Source organism: Apaloderma vittatum, unplaced genomic scaffold (assembly GCF_000703405.1).
Source record: "Apaloderma vittatum isolate BGI_N311 unplaced genomic scaffold, ASM70340v1 scaffold7468, whole genome shotgun sequence".
Lineage (NCBI taxonomy): Eukaryota > Metazoa > Chordata > Aves > Trogoniformes > Trogonidae > Apaloderma > Apaloderma vittatum.
This window is the reverse complement of record NW_009728990.1, coordinates 161458-182583: the sequence shown is the minus strand read 5'-3', so window position 1 is coordinate 182583 and position 21126 is coordinate 161458. Positions and strand designations below refer to the sequence as shown.

At 39.2% G+C, this 21126-nt stretch overlaps 1 protein-coding gene across 1 annotated transcript in view; it reads left to right on the top strand.

Moving 5' to 3' along the window:
* The first annotated feature begins 2000 nt into the window (after window positions 1-2000).
* Window positions 2001-21126, top strand: part of CPPED1 (calcineurin-like phosphoesterase domain containing 1) — a 36222-nt gene continuing 17096 nt past the window's right edge. The window contains exons 1-2 of the mRNA XM_009874275.1: window positions 2001-2016; window positions 5776-5994. Of these exons, the coding sequence (XP_009872577.1) occupies window positions 5841-5994 (154 nt within the window). The 5' untranslated portion in view covers window positions 2001-2016; window positions 5776-5840. The remainder of the gene's footprint in view (window positions 2017-5775; window positions 5995-21126) is intronic.

Here is a 21126-nt window from a genome sequence, read left to right as displayed (position 1 = left end):
TTTATATTCTCTCTGAAAAAATGTATTCTGTTACCTATTTTGAAGGTTGTGTTGTTTTTGTGGTTTTTTTTTCCAAGGCATAAAATTATGCCTTCCATAATAGGTTGCCTTGGTCATTCCGCAGAACCCTCTGTCAGTCTTGTCTTTGGTAGTCTCTCAGGCATACATGGAAAATATAGTTGAAATGAATGCATATTCCATTATATTTAAATCTTTTGTATTTGGACATACAGACAATAACAATGATGGTTTTGAAGCCATAGTTATTGGTAATGTTTTAATATTAAACAAGGAATTATTGAGGATTTAGTGCAAGTCCTTTACTGTTTTTCAAGCTAGCCCAGGACTGAGAGGAATGGAAACAAATTCCTCTAAATGTAAACTGCAAAACCACTGCAAGAAAAAAAAGTTTTGCCTTTTTTATTGCTCAGGATGTATAAATACTCCTTCACTTAAAAGATTCCGTTTACTGTTTATCCGTAGGTGATCCTGTTCCGGCAGGGGGGCTGGACTAGATGATCTTTTGAGGTCCCTTCCAACCCCTGACATTCTGTGATACCTTCCTGCCTATAGCTTCTTTAGAAAACCAAGGTTGTGCTTCTTGTCCAATTTTATGTAAAAAAAGAGTCATGGGTACATTTTTTTAGGCAGAGATAGCTCAGGGTGGGAACCATTTACCTCTTTCAGCTATTGTCACTTTTTGGAGAAGTGAAATTCCCTTGGCAAATCCAACATGACAATGAGGGCATTATTTGTATTTACTATTGCCCACGTGAGCAAGCACTAGATGTGTGTCCACATCCCTTTTCCTCTGATAAATAGTGTCCCTAGAGAGACTATGGACAGGAGTAAATTCTCATAACAAATGTGTTTCCATGGAATGCCATAGAGTGTAGAGGAAGAAAACCACTGTACTTTTTGAAAAATCCCACTAGGGAAACACTGGAAATCCCACCAGTATTGCATGACTGTCAAAGGCAAGCTTGCCGTCGTTTATGTGAGCCATGTCTATATACGTGTGTTCGTGATCCTTGGAGAGGCAAAAAGAAAATGGAGGAGAAATTAGGAAAAGCAAAAGGGGAAGAAGATAAAGGCATGGTAAGATATTAGCTGTTGTCCTCTAGAAATGGTCAAGTTCGACTTAAATCTCACCTAGGTCCTTGAAGTGTCTTTGTGCGTGATGACAATACATAGCTGAGGTTTTCTTTTGTGAGTTGCTGCTTGCTGCTCTGGCCCTTCACAGAATTAATCCTTAGATAAATTTAGAAGATGGGACCATTTTTCAACCTATGCTACTAAAAATACAATGCATTGATCCTCTCTCTGGCATGCATGGGAGCAGAAAGAGTGGGAAGCTATTGAAACTGAGGTGTAAGAACGTGTTCTGAAGTTGAACTTCTTCTGTGGTGATCAACTTTGCAGCTTTTAAGAAGACCTGGAAGCAAAACAGATTTGGAATGGGAGTTTTGTGTGGCTCAATGCATACGAACAGCTCTACAGACATTATTTGTCCTTCACAAATGAAAACCGTATGTCCATCAGTTATCTGAGAAATCTGCTTTTATCTGACATTTTTATTTTCATATTGCTGTGATAAATTCAAAAAGTTGCAACCAACCTCTGTGATCATAGGAGTGAAGAGCCGATTTGCGGCCACTTGATTTGGCGATGCAAGAGAGAGAGTGGAAAGAATTGTTTGTTAATTTAATCCTAATCCTCTGTTGCTTTACCTAGCATGCACTTTATCTAATGCAACTACGTAGCTCATCTGAAGGCCTGAAAATTGAAACCCCTAGTGAAAAGGATGCCTTTGTCATTCCCATAAAAGTTGCCACTTGCTCCATTTGAAGGGAAGATAGCGACTGTGCGTGCTGTTTAATGGAAATCCTATGGAGCAACATACTCTGCAACATGGAATAGTGTACTCCTCCCACCGCTTGTGCCCAATGCTGTTTGCTGCTAACCCTCTGACAGATTTTAGCATTCCCCAGCGTAGCAACAGAAAGATTTGTCTGGGTTCTCTTCTTGTGATTCAGTGCAAAGTCCAAAAAATTATTCCTACAATTTGTTGTACTGCCTGACTTACTGCTCAAGCAGATGATGGACGGCCTACAGTACCTGTTCTGCTTGAGGGTGCTAACGAGAAACTCGTGATGGAGAGAATTAGGTACGGAAATTTTGTTAGTAATTATCTGAACACAGTCCATTGATAAATTAATTATTGGGGAAAAGACTATCTCTATCCAAGATATTATTCTGTGTCCATCTATGGGGTAGTGGAAGATGCTTTAACATTCTGTTTCTCATTACCGTTCTCTTACCATATTGGTCTGTTGAAAGAGCATTCCTACAGGTGTGTTGCTGAAGTTTCAAGCAAAATTAGCCAAACTGCACCAGTTGCAACACTTTATAATTTAGCTGGACTGATATTATGCCTTGCACAGATGAGGAAAGACTTGTAGGAACTCCAGCACAGACAGGCCACTACAGAGTTAGGTCCTGGATGAGCTGAATTCAGAACAAGCTTAAGGGTTGGTCCAGGTGCAAGTTGGCTCGAGTGTTGTTATACCAATACAATCATCTTGGTGATATTCTGCTTTTAATCATAGTATTTTATAGTAATTGAGACACATTCCTGATTTAAAAAAAAACTTAAGCTGTAAGTTTAAACTGAATGTTCGTATAATATTTTTTCCCCATTGTGGGCAACAAAATCGCTAAGTACTAAACTAAATCAGTAAGTACCACTTGGTAAGTAATAATGGATAAGCTAATGGAATTTGGTTTAAGTACTAGGTTTGGAGTGATCAAATAACAAGGTCAAGGTAGAAAATATTTATTTAACCTTACTGTCTTTTTCTGAAACTATTTAGTAAGTTCTCAAGTACCACAAAAATAGTTATTGACTGAATTATTTAACTAAGACCAGTTAATTAAGCTAACTTTTAAAGTAAATGCTATTTATGTAGCCCGTATGCCTGGATCTTTTCTGTTGTCCCTGCTTCACTTTCTTTTTTTTTTTTTTCCTATGGGAGAATTTAGCATATACCTCTGCATCATTTTCAGTTCCTTTCTCTTTTCACCTCCTATCTCTTTCCTTTTCTCCCCACTCTTCTTCACCTCCACCCCTGCATCTTCTGTTTCTCCTTTCTTCTGCCACTTCTTGATTCTGTCTGCATACTCAACTTCTGTTTTCAAATTCATCTTATCAGTGTCTCTCTCTCTCTGCCTCACATGACCATCACTCACCCACTCAAACTAGAGCATCTGTGCACAGTCTTGGGAACGTTCAGGTACTTAAAACCTAGAGAGCTGCTGTACTGGCATGAATATAAGGCAGGAAGAAAATATCCAGGAAGCATATATTGCAATAGCCCCTGGTCTGGCTTTGCAACCTGTTTTGTATCAGCTCCGCACGCTCTCTGGCAGTCTGCTTGCCAGGCTTCTCTCTGTTGAGGCATATTATACATGAAGCTCCCTGTCACCTGGGACCTGGTCTAGTCCTGCTGCCTGTGCTGGCCTGCTGCAGGGGCTCTGGCTGTCGTTGCCCTCCAGGCGCTGTCCCTGGGGCTCTGGAAATGGAAACAGTACGTCCTTAATTGAAAAGCAGTCTTTTAAAACAAATACTCACTTTTCTGTCTTTCCTAAGTAGTTCCTATAAAAGCAAATTAATATATGTCTCTATATTTTACTTAGGCTACTGTGGTAGAAATTAGTGGCTTCAAATTAATCTACACAAAACACACAGATTTTGATCAGCGTTGATTATCAATACTGTGTACTGTGTTGCTGGAAAAGGGACAGGTGTTAAAAATCCTGACACGTTCAAAGGCTTGAGCTTTTTATTCCCTTTTAATGCGTTTGAGGATTGTGTTGCTCCTCTAAAACAAGTTCCTTTTTCAAACTTTCCCTTTTTTAAGTTTTATTTTGCACAGGTTGTAGAGGATTTCTCATGCAGGCTTCATTAACTGTTTTTTTTTTTCAAAAGTTTTCCACTTATAAAAAGTGCCTTTGATGCAGCATGTAAACTGTTTTTTATGGTAGCTCTACTTTGCCATGTGAGACATAAAATAAAACCTAAATAGCTCTGTGTCATTCAGCTGGTTCCATAAGGCTTCTATTGCAAACTCACAGATAGATGGATCATGTCACTTCTGAATAAGTTATCTAAAAAAGCTAACCTGATTTCAGAATTAAAAGCTAATGAATGCCTAAAAGTTTGTGTCTGTAAACCACGTGAATATTATTTAGAACAAGGCAGTACTGGTATGAATTAACAACGGTAACAGATTATAAAAAAATGTTTAGAAATTAAATATCACTTTAACTAAAATATAGAAGCTTGCATGTAGCAAAATGATCTGATGCCATAGCAACAAATGACTTCTGGGAGTTGCCAGATTCCTTCTCCCTCACCCCAGCCTATCCACAGCCATGTTGCAGGAGACGAATTTTCATCTCTCTTTTCTAACCTTCCTTGAAAGAAACATAACTTCGCTTCTTGCAATGTAAGACGCTCCAGTTGTAGATCACTTCAAATAAAGTCAAAAGCAGTTCCATGTGGTGGACTTGCTATTGCTTACATACTGTTACCCGAAGATTAGTTTTGTCTCAAACTGTATTTAATATCAGAATAACGTAATATGGGACTATATTTGTGGATTATCTTTTAGTTTGAAGTAATTTGCTGTGTCTTTCTTTTTCAGATTCAACTACAGATTGATATAGCCAGTGAGTTTTTAACAGTTTAAATGCTGTTTAAAAAAAATCCAATAACACTAAATGTATTAAGCCAAATACAGCTGTCAAAACTGAAATATTCAGGTTGCAAATGAATGTCTTTAGACAGCTGGTAAAACCACAGTATGCTCACGTTTGTACTTTAATTCCGTCTTGAGACATAAGTCTAGGAAACAGGATATCCACTTTTGCTTTTAATTTGTAGCTAACTGTTGCTTTATTTGCCCAGTGCTGAGATATAATTTTCTTAATGTGCTTGTAGTCCTATGTATCATGCTTCTCTTGTGGGACTTGTTGTTAGAGTATCAGAGGAACAAATATACAAGAAAAGTGTAGCAGTACAACTTCTGTTGTACCTTCTGTCTGTACTGACTCTACCAATGGAAATTTGTTTCTGAGTTCTTACCTTTTTATCATAGGTCTCAGGAGCTACTGTAGCAGTTCTAAATTTGGATTTTCTATGTTGTTGCAGGATTTTGTTTGCTGACCTTGATCCTGTTGAGTGGCTTCAATTCTAGTTCCCAGGAATGTGCTACGTCCAACTTCTCTCTATAAGAACTAAAAGCATTTAACTTGTTAGTAATTTAAGGACAAGTCTACTGGCAGCATAGAATGTGAAATGTCTTGTGTATGTTTTAACGTGTTAATTAAAGAAGCAGTAATTGGAGTCTTAAAAGAATCAGCTGAAATCTAACATTATACACTTGTGCTATATTGTAGTCTTGTAATTTTCAGCCCTATTTGCTGAATTCCTCACATATTTTTCCTCTAATCAGTCTGTAATTACCATGTGGTATAATTAGATTAATATGCTTTCATTTATTGCAGCTACCCATTAGAGGAAAATTTTGTACTTCTGCCTTTACATTTGTCCTGTATGAATGACTTGGAGTTCTGTGCTTCCATTAAAGTGGCCTTTCCTTACTTAGGTGAAGAGCAGTCAATTTAATGATGCATGGGAGCTTTCGTTCTCTTTCTAAATTTCCCTAGTGCTTAATTTTTTTTATTGTGGTGTTTTTTTCTCTTTTTGATTAGATGATGAGTACCTATGGAAGGGACCCTTCTACTTCATCCAAGGAGCAGATCCTCAGTTTGGACTGATGAAATCTTGGGCAATTGGAGACACTAAAAATGGAGATGATGAATGGGGAGAAGAAATCAAATTAACAGAGCAAGCAGTGCAGGCCATTAACAAACTAAACCCTAAACCCAAGTTCTTTGTGCTATGTGGAGACCTTATCCATGGAATGCCAGGTAGGGCAACTTGGAAGTGTAGAATGGGGATCGTAACTCCATTTTTTTAATATATCAGATTGGAAACAAGACTATAATTTTCTTGACTTCACAATATTCTTTCGCAGGATTTGGTATGCTACTCTTTGGGTGTTTGGAGACTAAAGTGTGCTTTGTAAGTGTTTTTTGAGATGTTATTCTGATTTCTTCATCTGACTTCCTCTATCATTCATTTTATGGGTGTACTTTTGTTAGTTAATTGCCTTCTTTTCAGTGGGCCTGGGGAAATTTTGAAATAAGAGTATGAAGAACACGTATCAAAATTCTTTTTTCTGAACAAACTGCTTTGAGAAGACAAATAAGGACTTTAGTCATTGGGGAAAAACAATGCCAAAAAGAGAACATAAAATAGGTGTGGCTTTTTGAGCACCTAAAGTGGGTGAAGCTCAGAGAATTCTCTGGCTTTCTAATAAATTCTTCGGCTTAATAAATTCAACTTCTTCAATATCTAAATAATTAAAATACCAGAAGTCAGCAAATTGAAGTTTTGACATTCTGTCCTGTTGCTGTGGGACTCAGAGATTAGTGTGCTTCGGTGTACAGTCAGAGAAAGAACAACAAACCATCTAAAAAGGTAGGATACAACATTTGGCAGTTATAACTTTAAAACAGATATTTTCTATCTTAAGATAAATACTGTTCTTGGAAGTGACAGAAAAAGTGATGTTACCAGTTGACAAGTGGCCTGAAAAGCAGATCTAGGTGGTGTCTTACATTTCTTAGCCCTGATAAGGAGGAGAGCGAGCTGCAGGCAGCCTCAGCTCTGCACTGACAGCATAAGCCAGCAAGTGAGCTTGGCGGCAGGGTCCTGTATTAGTGCTGTGCTCTGCTTTGCGCTCCGCTTGCACCTGAGGTGGTGCTCCCCAGCTCTTGGTTGCACAGCCAGCTTTTGAGCATGTTGGAGACCTTGCACTAATTCTTTGTGTCCCACAAAGTGGGTTTTAAAACCTTAGCTGTCAAATTGACAAGTCACATTGGCATTATTTATAGGCAACAGACTTTCTTTTGACCAGAACATGATTTTAGTGGTAAGAGTGGGAAAGTGTAAAAAAAACAACAGATTTAAGCTTGACCAAATCTACTGTGTTAACACCTCAGTAGCTTGATCATAATGTAAAGTCTGCCTTTATGCAGTTATTTGATTGGTTTATGTTCTTCAGTTAATTTTGGAAGTACAAGTTAACCCGGAATCATAAAACAATCTGTTCCTAAGAATCATCTGGCCTTACTATAGCAGAGTTTTAAATTGTATTTTGATAAGAATTTTTAATTTGTATAAGTGTTCCAAATAAGTTATCTTCAGTATCCCTTGCAAGAGGAAGAAAAATCAGGGCAAATAATAGGTGTTCTGCATCCTGTTGAATCTTTCACTCACAAATTTAAATAATCCAGGAAGTTAATTTCTTTTCACCTAGATGTTTCTGAAAGGCTCATAAAACAGTGCAAAGTTCTGAGTACTTTTGGCTCTATTGACTTTAAACAATGTTATTCTAAGGCTTTTCTGTTGGCAGAGAGCAAGCACAAACTACAGAAAGCCAACAGCCTTCTGACTTCCACTAGGCAATGAATGGCTAGATACAATAAGTCTTGCGTGGGGCAGTTTTTATGTTTTTGTTTCTAGTAACAGATCTCTGTAGTCGTTATTGTCCCATTTACCAGTGTATGTCTCTGACTTGGGTAACATTTTAAATATAAACCTGTCAGGATTTTGCTGAACATTATCATGTATTCATTTTGCTAACAAACATCTAAGAGAAGCTGAATGGCTTGTACTGTGGAGATCATTTATGTTGTGTGATGTATGTGCCGTGCATTTTAGAAATATTGGAGGCTGCAGGAAATTGCAAGAAAGAGCACCTCCTTACTCAGGAATCTTAAGGGTCTTTTCTAGCCTAAATGTTTCTGTGATTACCTCACTTGAGCCACCGTATTTTAATTCATCTAGTAATTTCTTGTTGATTGAAATGATGTTAATACTCTGCAAGCCTGTGTTATCATGTAGTTCTATAAAATAGTTAAGGAAATATACTGCTAAAAGGAACTTTAAAATTTCCCATGCTAGGGATTGAGGTTACTTCTTCTCATTGAGGAATGAGGTCTTAAATTTCTTTTCTTACACAGGTATATGTTTGAACTGGTACTGCATTTCTGCACCAGTTATGACTCACATAAATACCGAGAGTTGTTCTATTCCACTGTCATATGGCAGAAGTCTTTCTCCACTAATTCTAGTACCAATACTATGCTTGAGATTTCATACATCTTTACATAATTAATTTAAATAATTCTAATTTAAAGAGAATACACAGTCAGCTAAAAAGCTGTCAGCAACTGATTAAACTCTTAACAAAAATTTAGGAGTTCCATTTCAACATTATAAGAGCAATATTGAAATTTGCCAGCACTTCCATTATTTGTTACAATAAAAATTTGAAAAGATATGAAGTCTTTTAGCAGTACTGTATTAATAAAAAGGAGCAAACAGAGAAGCTAAGAATTTTTGTAGCAAATAGCTTTTCAGATAATTTGAATGTATAAATGTTTGCAGAATTGAAGACCGGTAGTAATATTTCTTTTCCTGGAGTAATTTAAGTATTGTCATAATTCTAGCCAAGGATGTTTAGACTTATGTAATGTACGTCTGTAGTAGATTGGTACTGTAATCAGTTCATACTTTTCCACTGAGTAGTGTCTCCAAGAATAATGGCCGAGTCAATTCTCTTATCATGTTAGTTCAATAAAACGAAGGATTTAAAATTCATTTTTTGGTAGGCAAAAATCAGAAATTACATGAGAGAAGGCATTGATTTAAGTTTAACAATTGTGAATTTGGCTTGTACGTGTATATCTTATTTAATGTTACAAAATGCCTTTTAAATCATTTGTCTATGTTGCCTGTACTAAAAGTGAAATAGTGAAAGTGTATCACAGTGGTGCAGCATGGTTATTGCAGAGCTATGATCAGCTGAAGTTCAGCTGTATTTTACAATCCATTGGCCATTGTCTCTCAAGTTCCTTGGATTACACTGCTTTATAATCAATGCCTGTCAACAAAAAGCGGGGAAAAAAGCCCCACCAGATCTTCCTGTCTTCTCTTTATACATTTTGTCATGGAGTACGAAGTGTAAAGTTTATGGTGACTGCTATAAAGCATGCACTGTAGATGTTCAGCTGAGGCAATGTTGAAGCCTTTGGTAAAGGGACTCTAAGAAATAATCAGAATTCCAGCAGCTAGAAGAGATGAACAGAATCCTGATCAGCTGGGAAGCAATCAGGCACAGCACTTGGAATCCATTACATGTGTCATTAGAGCAACGAAGTAATCAGTGCCAGTATCTTGGTATTTAGCTGCTGATTAAAAGTAGTTTGCAGGCTGAATATTATTTTCAGTAGTTTTTCTTGATTACATAATCAAGAATAGGATATCTATTCCTGGTAACGCTAATACTGTGCTACATAATGAAGAATTTTAAGCAATACCTTATAGGGCAACTGTGTTACTGAAAATAAATTCTATAAACTCTATACTTACACATAGGTACACTGTGATAATTAAAGACTTACTTGCGAAGACATTTGTGAGCATCAAGTTAGTGGACCATAACTTAGCAAAAATGGTCATCTGCAAAATGCAGAATATCATTGATTGGATGTGTTTGTTTCACTGCATTTTTGTAAAATATTTTTATAAAACTCTGGAAATTCATTCCATAGAATCGTAGAATGTTAGGGGTTGGAAGGGACCTCTAGAGATCATACAGTCCAACCGCCCTGCAAGAGCAGGATCCCCTAGGGCAGCCACACAGGAACACGTTCAGGTGGGTTTTGAAAGTCTCCAGAGCAGGAGACTCCACACTCTCTCTGGGCAGCCTGTGCCAGGGCTCCGTCACCCTCACAGGAAAGAAGTTTCTCCTCATGTTGAGGTGGAACTTTCTGTGTTCTAGCTTGTACCCATTATTTCTTGTCCAATTACTGGGCATCACCAAAATTTCTAAAAGCTTTTTTTTTTTCTCCTCATGACAAGTTGGAACCTTCTGATTTGTTTTATGACACCTTTCCATATTGTTCCATTAAGCAACACCTTTTCAGCTCAACAGTCCAGACATTTTGTCACTCATCTAGTTCTCCACTCATCTAGACCACTATTTCCTGACTCCACAACCTTCGGATGACTACAGAGAGGTGCCTCACAGTGACATCAGCCAGCTCTTGGTACTCTTGGATGCATCTCATCAGGTCCCATGGACTTGCTTGGGATGAAATTTTCAACTTATCTGAATTCCGTTTCAGTACCAGTATTTCCTCTGCTCCTTTAACTCCAGGAAAACATTTCACTGAAGACTGGCAGAAGCAGAACTTGAGTACCTGTCACTTGTCACTGCCTCACGCAGCAGTGGACGTGTATTTTCTTTGCCTATTATTTTACTGGTAAAGTAGTAGAAGCGTTTGCTAGTTTCAGCCCCCAGTGAGCTTTGGTTTTCTTCACACTAGCCCTGCATGCCCAGGTACTTTTTCAATACTCTTCCTTTCAAGTCAGCCTTTGCTTCCATCTCTCTTTTATGGCCTTCTTCCATCGGTAATCAGGCATGAGTTCCTCATTTAGCCAAGTCATTCTCTCCTGATAGTTTTTCCCTCTTTTTTTTTTTTTTTTTTTCCCCCCCCCTTCTCCCCTCAGAGTCAGCAAGGACCATTCTGCTGTCAGGAAGAGCTTGTCTTTGAAGACATGTCAACTCTCTGAAACTTCTGTCTTTCAGAGCTGCCTCCCACAGGATCCCGTATACCAGCTTTCCAAATAAGCCAGTCTGCTGTCCTGAGGCCTCAGATCTCCTGTCTGCCTTCCTGACTCCCCCCCAGGATCTTGAGCTCCGCTTTGGTGGCTGCAGCAGCCAAGGTTGCCAGGGATTAACACATCTGCAGCACTTCGTTTGTGCGGAGCAGGACTAGGAGAGTGGGCCCTGGCTGGCTCATCTGTGTCGAGATTTTCCCAGACTCCCTCCTGGACTGGTGTCAGCACATGTCGGTCAGGGAGGTCAGTCTCCCCGAGAACCAAGGTCTGTGACATGTAGGCTTGTTCAAGTTGTTTATAGAAGACTGAATCCACTTCTTTGCCTCTGTTGGGTGATCTGTAGCAGAACCCCACTCTTATTGGCTGACCTCTCTTCTGATTGTGACGCACAAGCTCAACAAATATGTCTATTCCATATCTCCCTTTGCATTGAGGGCACACATCCCTGCCTTCTTTCTTGCCTGTCTTTCCTGTTTCAGTTTAACATGAAGGATTGTGCTTCCTTCTTCATCCCATACCTCAAGTGTAGTTTGCTGTCCAAGAAACAGCTTCTGCATTTCAACACCTTCGTTACAACAGCAGAGAATTCAGCTGTTTGCAGTCAAGGTCACCCTGATGAAGCCACAGAGAAACACTGACTTAGCTGCTAGATTCTCAGCTTCCTATTTTTATATGGCTGAATTCCGTCGGAGGAAATTGTTCAACTGCATTTTTGTTTAACAATACTATTGCTGTCAGTAACCTGATAGAAATCAGTTCTTGCCAGCAAAGTCCCTTATGTGATGTACCTTTAGACCAGGTGTTTAATTATTTTTCATTAATTGCTCTGCTTACATGGGTGAAAGAGCAAGTAAGACAGCAAGTCTCCTGCAAACTTCACTGAGCTCTGGCTGTAATAAAATGCAGCTGTTTAGAGACTAAATGAAACGAGACTGTCTAATAATGGGTATAATAAAAAAACTGATAGAACTTGATTAAGCTTGATCTGTTAGCAGTGTGATAATGGATCAGTGAGCAAGTAATGTTTATGCTTGCTGTTTTAGATTCATTTGTGTGTATATGTTAATTAGAAGAAATCAAAATCACTAAAATTGAATATTACAGCACTTATTCTAATTCCTTTAGTTAAGTGAAGGCATAATCTCTAAAATACTCATATCCTGCCCAGGTTATTCAGTGCTATATAATCTGATGTCAGCCTTTTCAGTGAATTAAAAGTAGTGAATATATTTTTCCTTCCTTCTGCCTTTGCTTTATATTATTAAATTGTTTAAATAAAGACTTTCAAACTGTTACTTATAACACATTTCTGAAACAGTTCTGGTGAAGGAAACTTTAGCTCTGCTAAAGTAAGTGGAAAAAGCCCTGACAGGTCAGAGCTGTGTATGCTGTGCTCTGCTTCACAATTACCCTGTTTTGCTGAGAGGTGGAGGGGAGGAAGTTGCCCACGTTATTTGCATCTGCTGTTTCAAAAGTCTTTTCTCTAAAGGATCCACCTCTTTGGTTCTTTGCAAATGGATATAAAAAAAAATCTGGACAGCTGTGTAAGCTGTGGCAGGAGACTAAGCCATTGTATTTGAAATAAACAGAATTCTAGTAGAAGGATTCTGTCGTCTGCTCTTCGGACAGGCCCAGTGAATTAATTATGATGGTACTTCTTCCTTTTTAATTAATCTGCCTACACTTTAATTTTTCTCATTAGTTTCAGAAGCAAGTGTCCATCTTGCTTCCGAGTTTGATCATGAGGAAATAAGCAGTTGTGCCTACTCCGTTAAAATAGCATAAATTGATTTATTTTTTCAGACAGAAACTAGTTACACTTTAACGAACAGAATGTGGTTGGAGAGAATTAAACGAGCTGTCGGGTTTAACCAAAGCTGTCGTAGTCTGCATGGCCCGTATCAATTCTAACCTATCGCAGACCCCTCATCCTTTGGGTATGCCCTTTCATGCCTTCCTGCCACTCAAGACTTCCCAGATTTTAAAGCGGATGTTAATTTTTCTGGGAAACTATAGACTGATCCCATATGGGTGTGAATGTTGTTGTTGCCCAGAAGCAGTCAGAAGAGCATTGCCATGGTTGCCCGCAGGCCGCTGGCGGTGCACTAGCCTGCTTTGGCCTGGCTTTGCCGTGCCGCAGTCATGGCCATTTGGGCTTTTGCCAGCTTGTTACAGGAACTTGCTCTGTGAATGGGAGCTCGGGGCCAGACCTGTGACATTGCTGTGAACAGCTGAAACCCGGGGTGACAGGAAAGACCTTGACAATAGAGAGACAAACTGAAAAACAGGGGTTCCCAAACTATCAGCAGCACATTGATGGTCTGTTCTGGTCACTGAGGCAGTGTAGCCTTGAGAGCTGGAAAAAGATATTTTTGAGCATGACAGTAGGGAGAGAGGCAAGCAAGCAGCAGGACAAGGCACCTTCTGCAGCTCTGGAAAGCAGTGCCCTTGAGCACCATGCCATGTGTAGTGGTGAAAAGGCACAGAGTACCTAGAAAGCCTGATATCCCGTAAAAAGACAAGGGTTTGAATTTGGGATCAAACTGCTGCAGAATCACTGAGATTGCTGGAGGTGCAGGCACACTGCCTGCTTCAGTGTCCCTCGCTGTTACCTTTTGCCTTTGCCTGCTCTCTGTCTCTGCTTTAAGCATCCTGGGCCCCTGCCTGCCTGGCTGGAGGTGTGGCTGTCCTGCTCTCCAGCTGCTGCTTCCATAGGCTCCGACTTTTCTGGGACCTCCTCACCTGCCAGCAGACTCCCCATGGCTGCACACAGGGCTCCGTAATGCATCTCTGGCACCTGCGTTTCCCGCCACAAATTCTGTACGTTTCGTTAATGCTCTTAACTCTTCTATAAAGCCTCAGTAAAGCATATCAGCTTAATGCAACCAACACTATGTGCTTTATGTGAAAAGCAAAGCTGCTGGCTACTTGTCTCCCCAAAATTTTGTACCCTATCCTGTCCTCTAGGCAAACAGTGGGGTTTTTTAATATAATAATACAGGCGATGGTATGCACCAAGATTTTTAAAAGCAGGTGCCAAATATTTAGATTCTGAGTTTATATTTAGGAAGCAATTAAGGGACATGATTTTCAAATCAGCATTTCTCTGTTTGACTTCTGCTTGACAGTTTGATGATCAGGATACAAGACGAGCGGGGCATACTGGCTTTTATACAATCAGTACCTTTTATAAGCTCTGACACGTATGCTGTAGAGAGTGAAGTAATTTACGTCCAGAATAGACAGCTTCAGAGCTGAGAAACATCAGAACTGATGGTTCTGGTGTCCAGACAGCGGTATGGCTTCATATCTGTTTATAATCACTGTAACATTTGAAGGCATCCTCTCTCCTGAGAGAATTGCTAAATGGATTATCTTGAGCTTCTTTCCCGTGCCCAAATTTGATGTGCAACTGCCGCAGCCCAGAGTATTTCTCTCTCTTGTTTCTGTTAAATATTGAGTGCATTAATATGACTTCTGCCAGAAATGTAGTTTTTATAGGTACTAAATCTTAAAGCATAGGCTGCAGCATGTAATTGCGAACAGCTGCCTTAGAGGGTAACTCTGAGAAAACTCTCTAGCTTGTCTTGGGCTTGACCAGGAAAGGTCAGTGAATACTTGGTTTCACTAAGAGCTGGAGTTGGTACCTCTCAGGAAGTCCTACCTGTCTTTTGCTTTTGGATCCACAAAAAAGGAATGAGATAATAGCGAGTATTACAACTCTTAACATATTTGATGAAGTCTACAGTCATCTGCAGGTGTGTGTTCTTCCTTCTTAGTAAATATTTCACAGATGTTTAATGTACAAACTTGTAAATTTGCAATTGTTTTGGAGTGGGTTCAGCCTGATGTCATTTCTAGGAGACAGACTGCTGTACTTTATTCCATCAGGTATGATAACTAACTTGTTCACATTTTAGTAACTGAGTTGTTGGGAGATTTGGAGATTTGCTGCTGGTGGGTTTTGCCCACAAGATGTGATATGAATGTAATGCTGAAATCTGCATGCAAATGCACAAGCTGCCATTTATACATTTGTGAACTGAATAAAATACAGAGAAATGTCAGGTCCTATTCAAGGTCTTGATGTTACATACAGCAAATTAGTAAGACATTCTGCAAAGGAAAAAAAAATGCCTGATAGTGCTTAATATCTTTCTCAAAAAGTGATTTTACCGCAGTAAATCTATCTGTGAACTGCTTTTAGTATTGCTTTTAAGATACTGCTAAATGACCCATTTTGCTAAAACAAAGGAACATTAATTTAAAAAACCTCAACTTGCCAGATAAAATTAAGCAGCTCTGCTAGTCCTTAAGGGAAGCATGTATATAAGGAGATATTTTGTAAAGTTTTAATTTTAACTAAAAATATAGTAGTTCTTTAAAAAAAAACCTTTCTCATCTAGAAGGCAAGAGCATGAATGATGGTATTTGCTTTGTCCATGTAACAAGCATATGATCAGGTTAAAAGATGGTGTCTTTAAATATGATTCCAGCTTTATAAATGCCTGTAAACATGCCACTTTTAGTATATTTGTGCTTTTTTTCATTTGAACTGGCTGCTTGGTTAACTAACAAAAGCAAGTTTGTGTAGTCTTTTTTAACTCCCATCAGCCTGGCACAGCTGGGGAGGAGGCAGCTGTATTCTCCCATCACATGCTATGTCAGCAAAATTGTCAGCTGAATCCCAATTCCTGAATCTTTGTCAGTGGAGATTTATAATAGAGCACAAAGTAGAACAGAAGAAACAGATTGACTTAAGTGTGAGGTAGAAGCAGTGGCTTTGAAATGTTTGTACTGAATCAGGCTAAAGGTAAAAAACTCTTTTTGTTGAATACAAGGTAATTTTTTATAAAAATGTCACTGACTGATCAATGGGGCTTTTTTTGTACTGTCACCTGAAATAACATATGAGCAGTGGTTAAGTTTGACCTAATTTCATGACAATAAGATAGCTCAGTCTAAATAAAATCACTGCATCCATTTCTTTTTGCTTTTGTAACCTATCAAAAACTTTTATTTGCTTGGTAGGATGGAGCCCAAACAAAAAAAAAATCTTGGCTATTTTCTTCTCCACACTCTTAGGCTAATGTTAATAATGTCTAAGAATTTGTGTAAGTAGCACATCATTTGTCAAACATCTAATGATACCAATTTCAAGAAATGTCACTAAGGTTGCATAAAGAAGCTTTTTATAGTAATTATCTGATTCTACTAAAACCTAGTGGAGCGCTCAAAGCCTCCAAACTGCTTAGTGTGAAGTTTAATTCGCTCTGATCTGCCCAAAAGTAGGGAAGCATGAGAGATTCTCCACGCATGCTCAGCAATACATTACAGTCTCATATAGCAAATAAACCGTTGGGCTGTCAGAAGCAAATAGTCCTCAACAAGTGTGTACGCTTATTTGTTATTTTAGACCATAATCTATAGTCCCATCCACAAATGAACTAAGGAATCCTGTTGACTGTAACTATATATGAAAATCTTTGAGATGTAATTAATTATGCGATTGCCTGAAATCGTATACTTTTATGATATCCTGAGTACTAGATTTAGTATTAGTACTGAAAATCTAGTACAAGTACTCAATTACATATATATACACAAATAAATATAAATTTATATTGAAACATAGTTAGCATGTTCTAGTAAAAACTTAATCTCTCAAAGTCCAGTTATAATTTCTTTTTCTCATTCTTTCTCATCCCAGAAAGTTTTAGTTTAGCTGAGTATATTTTCAACTTTAGCAATTCAACTTCTATCTATGAACATTTGTAAATGTACACCTGGAGTGCACAGCCTCATGGAGTTATTTGGCATATTGTACAGTAAATATCTTCCTGTGTTAGGATCTTTGTTGCCTCCTTTGCTTTCTTGGAATTGGATTTGCTATTTGCAAAGAGTAACTTGCACAAAGTCAATGCTTATGCAGGTATGGTCAGACAAGGTGATCAGAACTGTCTTTCTAGTTTGTGTTCGCTTTTTGGAAGGCATGTTTCCAGGCTTTTCCATCCCTCTGAATTGTAAAGGGTTTTCTTCTTCCTTAGAAGTCAGTGGCAGAAGATCCAGCCCACACAGTTTGACTCAAAGTGCCATGTCTTCTGTAGTCAGTGGAGGGTAACATGGATTTAACTGGGCTAAAGCATCCAGTTCGTGTCTGGGGCTCTGAGCAAGCTGCATCGCCGCTTTGACCGGGGCACGTCGCGTGTGTGTGTCACACACTCTTCTCTGACCACCCCATAGCCCATGTGACTGTGGAACAAAGACACAAACTGGCAAAAGACTATTTGGGCTAAGAGAGCATACTAAAGAAGAAGTGGTTTAATCTGAACCATTGACTCTGCCTGATATTAACTGCCTTTCCGTTCTGCTAGCAGAGATGTCTTTCTCAAGGTAGACAATGCCTTAGACATCAGGAAAAGTACATGTCTTCCTAAGTAATTGTACCCACTTGTTGCAAGCATTTCTCAGTTTAACAATGAGGACAATTCCATTGGACTTAAGGGACTAGTGTTTCAAAGAGTTATTAGTCATGCTCTAATATGAAAATGTAAATATGATGTGAAGGCCTCAAAGCTGTAAAATTCTCACAGATAGTCATTTGAAGAAAGCGTGAAAGGTTAAAATCTTGCTATGTCTCCTAAAAACAGTTATTGGAAACAAGACTTTCATACATTCTGCTTGTTTTTATTAAGTTGTTGTAACTCCTGTAACATTGTGGTATTTTTTCTTACTTGTGATGATTTCCTAAGAACAGACCCATGCTTGATGTGACAGCTCTGCAGAGCGAGGAGATAAGTAAGGATAAGAAGAGCAGAGTTGTGCTTAAGTGAAGCATAATACTTACTTTCACAGCAGAAGGTGGAACAGTAAATCCCATGAATTAGGTTGTTAAGTGAGCACTTGTGTGACTGGCACTCAGAAAAGTGTCAGCACTTGCAGTCATTAGATGTAATGTCCTGCATCGAAACTCTGGGAGCAGTGATCCCCTAATAGGCTTCCTCGTTCACTTTTGGGGTTTTGTCATTGCTTTAATGTAATAATTATTAATTACTAGCTAAAACTGGAGTTAGATGCCCAAAGTTACAAAATAAATTTAATTTGTGTTTTCATGCTGGGAAACTCTTTAGTGTGATCGCTTTTTGTGTCTTGGAACAGATTATTACTGGTTTCTAATGTGCTGAAAAAAAGTCACTTACAGCTGGAGACAAATGAGTACCTCAGTTCTTGCTTTTCAGTGGAACTAATGAGATGAGATTCTTTGTAAGTTAGTCTGAGTAGTCAGTTTGTCCAGTAGTGAATATAGTCATATTTACATTATTTTTAACTGTGTAATTTTTTTTTATTCCACATGATTTCTTTCCAGGCTATCTGAATGCTAGAAATACATATGTCTAAAGAAGTGAGAGGAGACGTCTTAACTACTACAGCACAGACTAGGCCAGGAAAAACTATTTTAGAACATGACCGTACTGGGTTTGTTAAGATTGATCAGCTTATTCTGGCACGTAGTAATTTGGAGTGATGCAGTGTACTGCATGACTTTGTTATGGCAGATGCTAGAGAGAAAACTTTAAAACAAGAAACCATGAAGAATATAGACTAGCAAGAGTGCTGGTAAGACTGAACTGGATGACCTGACAGTTCGTCTCCTTCTATGCCAGCGCCCTGTCTATTACCACATTTTTGTAGTGTCCTAGGAAAAATGAATGTGGAGAGCAAGGTGGTTTTTTTCTGTTTGTGGACAAAGAGAGAGTCACTGCTTTTGTGGGATGGCAACATGTAAACAAATGAAAAGAGAGTGAGAGTTTGGCCATGACAGTGAAGAGGAGTTCCCCGCGTTGGTGAGATGGGGAAAGTCAGAAGAGAAGGCAGAGCAGCGAGATGAGGAACGGTGTCAGGGCTTTGAGGTGGGAAAGCTCTCTCTGCATCAGTGCTCTGAAGGGATGCTGGGTTGTGTTTGCAAAAATCAGAGAAAACTCTGTATTAGTATTGGAGATGTGACAAGATTAAAACTCCGTTAAACTTCTATTTATGGTAGTGCATAAAAATTAGATGCAGTAAAGATGTAATTGCAGAAGGAGCCTGTAAGATACAGCCTGACCATCCCAATGCTATTGGTTTGGGGCCTGTGCTCTATTCTAGGTGGCAGACGCAGCAATGGGGCTGTCACTGGGTAGGGGTCAGCTGAGAGGGATGACACAGGAGCTTAGTTGCAGCCCTGTTAGGCTGGAGCCATCAGCCAGGTATCCAAAATGACAGCAGAGATGAAAGGCAGTCCTATTTTGAACAAGAGGAGACTACTTTTCCACAGGGGGAGAGAGGTAGCAGTTAAATTCGTTTCAGTGAAGTACTTGCAAAAGGGGCGTGCTGTGAATATAGCCTCAGACTCCCCTGTTCTCTAGAAAGTTAGAGGATACTTCCAGGGAAATTCCTCTAAATGGCATGCAAAGGGAGTACAGCAACTGCAATCATGAAAGCCGAAAAAGAGACAAAAAACTTAAGAACAGGGAAGTGCCCAGCATAGATTCTTTGCGTAAAACAGTTGTGATACACTGTAAGTCCCAGGAAAATACATAAATCTGCCTTTTGGGTTTTTTTAACAATCATGTGATGGCTTCTGTCTTTTCACATCAGTAATTCTGGTATCAGAAGAAATGGACTCAATGTTTTTACACATTCCATCTTAATTGGTGGTATTTTGACCTTTTTATTTTCTTTATCAGATTTAGTTACTATTTCTATGTGATATTTTGCATAGTATTTTAATTTACGAGTAGCTTTTATTCTTTCATCATTCAGTCTCTTGGGTTAAATGTGAAGCAGATTGTAGTTGTATCAGGGGTTTTCAAGAGTGTTGCTCATATAAAAGCTCAGAGTTAAAAGATTTTCTTTTTAACTTTCATCTTTTTCAAAGATGTGTGATTTCTGTTAAAAGTGCTTTCTGTTAAAATTGATGTTTTCAGTTCCTCTAAGTTTGGGACACATTTAAGAGACATTGAAATACTGAGGCCAGGTAATTTAGAAATCCAGGAAATCGTTGTGCTGTGTTTTCACATGTTGTTAAAATGGCAAAAGACACCCTGGGCAGCTTTATCCTCCAAGTGCCTGTGCTGGTCCTCAGCCTAAGCTGAGCAAAGATGTTGCAGAAACAGAGACCACGGTAATGTAGTGCAAAGGATCAGTGGGGGATGTAAATATGTACTCTGGCTCAGTTAAGTCCCCTGTTGCAAAAATCTTAAAACCAAATGTTAAATCCACTGCTTTTTATGTCTGTAACCTTTCCTGTAGTAAACCATGACCCTGTGTCAAGATTTGCAGAACAGGTAACCACAAGGTACTGTTCTGGCTCCTGAGAAAACCCACCCCCAAAAGGAGGTTTAGAAACAGCAGCAACATCAGGATCGGGGGCTGAGTTGCAGCAGCTCTGCCCTGCAGCTGAGTCAGCTCGTGCCAGCCAGATCCTTCAGCGTGACCTCTAGGAAGATCTTTGGAAAGTTCTCTGAAATGCAGCATCATCACATAATTCTGAGTTAGCAGACCTCAGATGGTCTTTTTCTCTGTGAATTTATCACCAATAGCTTTGACTGTTAGAAGTCTGATTACCTCCCGGGAACTTCAATCTCTTGGAGAACGACGTGCAGTGGAGATGCAGGCCAGCACCCCGCCGGTGCCAGCACGCCCGTGTCCCCTGGCAGGGGCTGGCAGGCGCCTCCCGCCTCCGGGGGGGGTGCTTGGAGTTCTCCTCACACTGACACACACACCTGGGGCTGTCATTATCACCTCCCCCTTTCCCTCTCCCGATTTCTATCAGTAGAAGAATGGGTGCTATTGTTACTTGATTGGTAATTTTTCACTTGGAATGCTTTTGGGGAAAAAGTTATAATGTTAGTGGAGGTTACTGTAAGGGGATCGATGCCTCTTGCAAAAATTGTGGTCAGTGTGCATTGCAGAGATACGGTTTGGGGACTGATGGTGCTTCAAGCTGGCTTCATAGCTAGTGCATTGAAAAACCCAGACACAACACTTTGTTACAGAGGTGCTCTGTTCTGTGAAATACCAAAGTAAACTGTAACTGTGGATTAGGAGCTAAAGGATTATTTATTTGGCAGAATAAACTGTGAATTCTGCTTTTGCTGACTGAAGCCAACTTCAGCAAAAATGCTTTGAAAGCACTTTCTTTCCTGAAATCTCCTCTTCCAGTGAGTGAAGACAGGTTTTCTTGAATCCTTTAAGCAATGCAAGAAAGAATATTTTAAGTGTTAGGCAAATAGTGATATAACATACAACAGAAAGATGTACTGCAA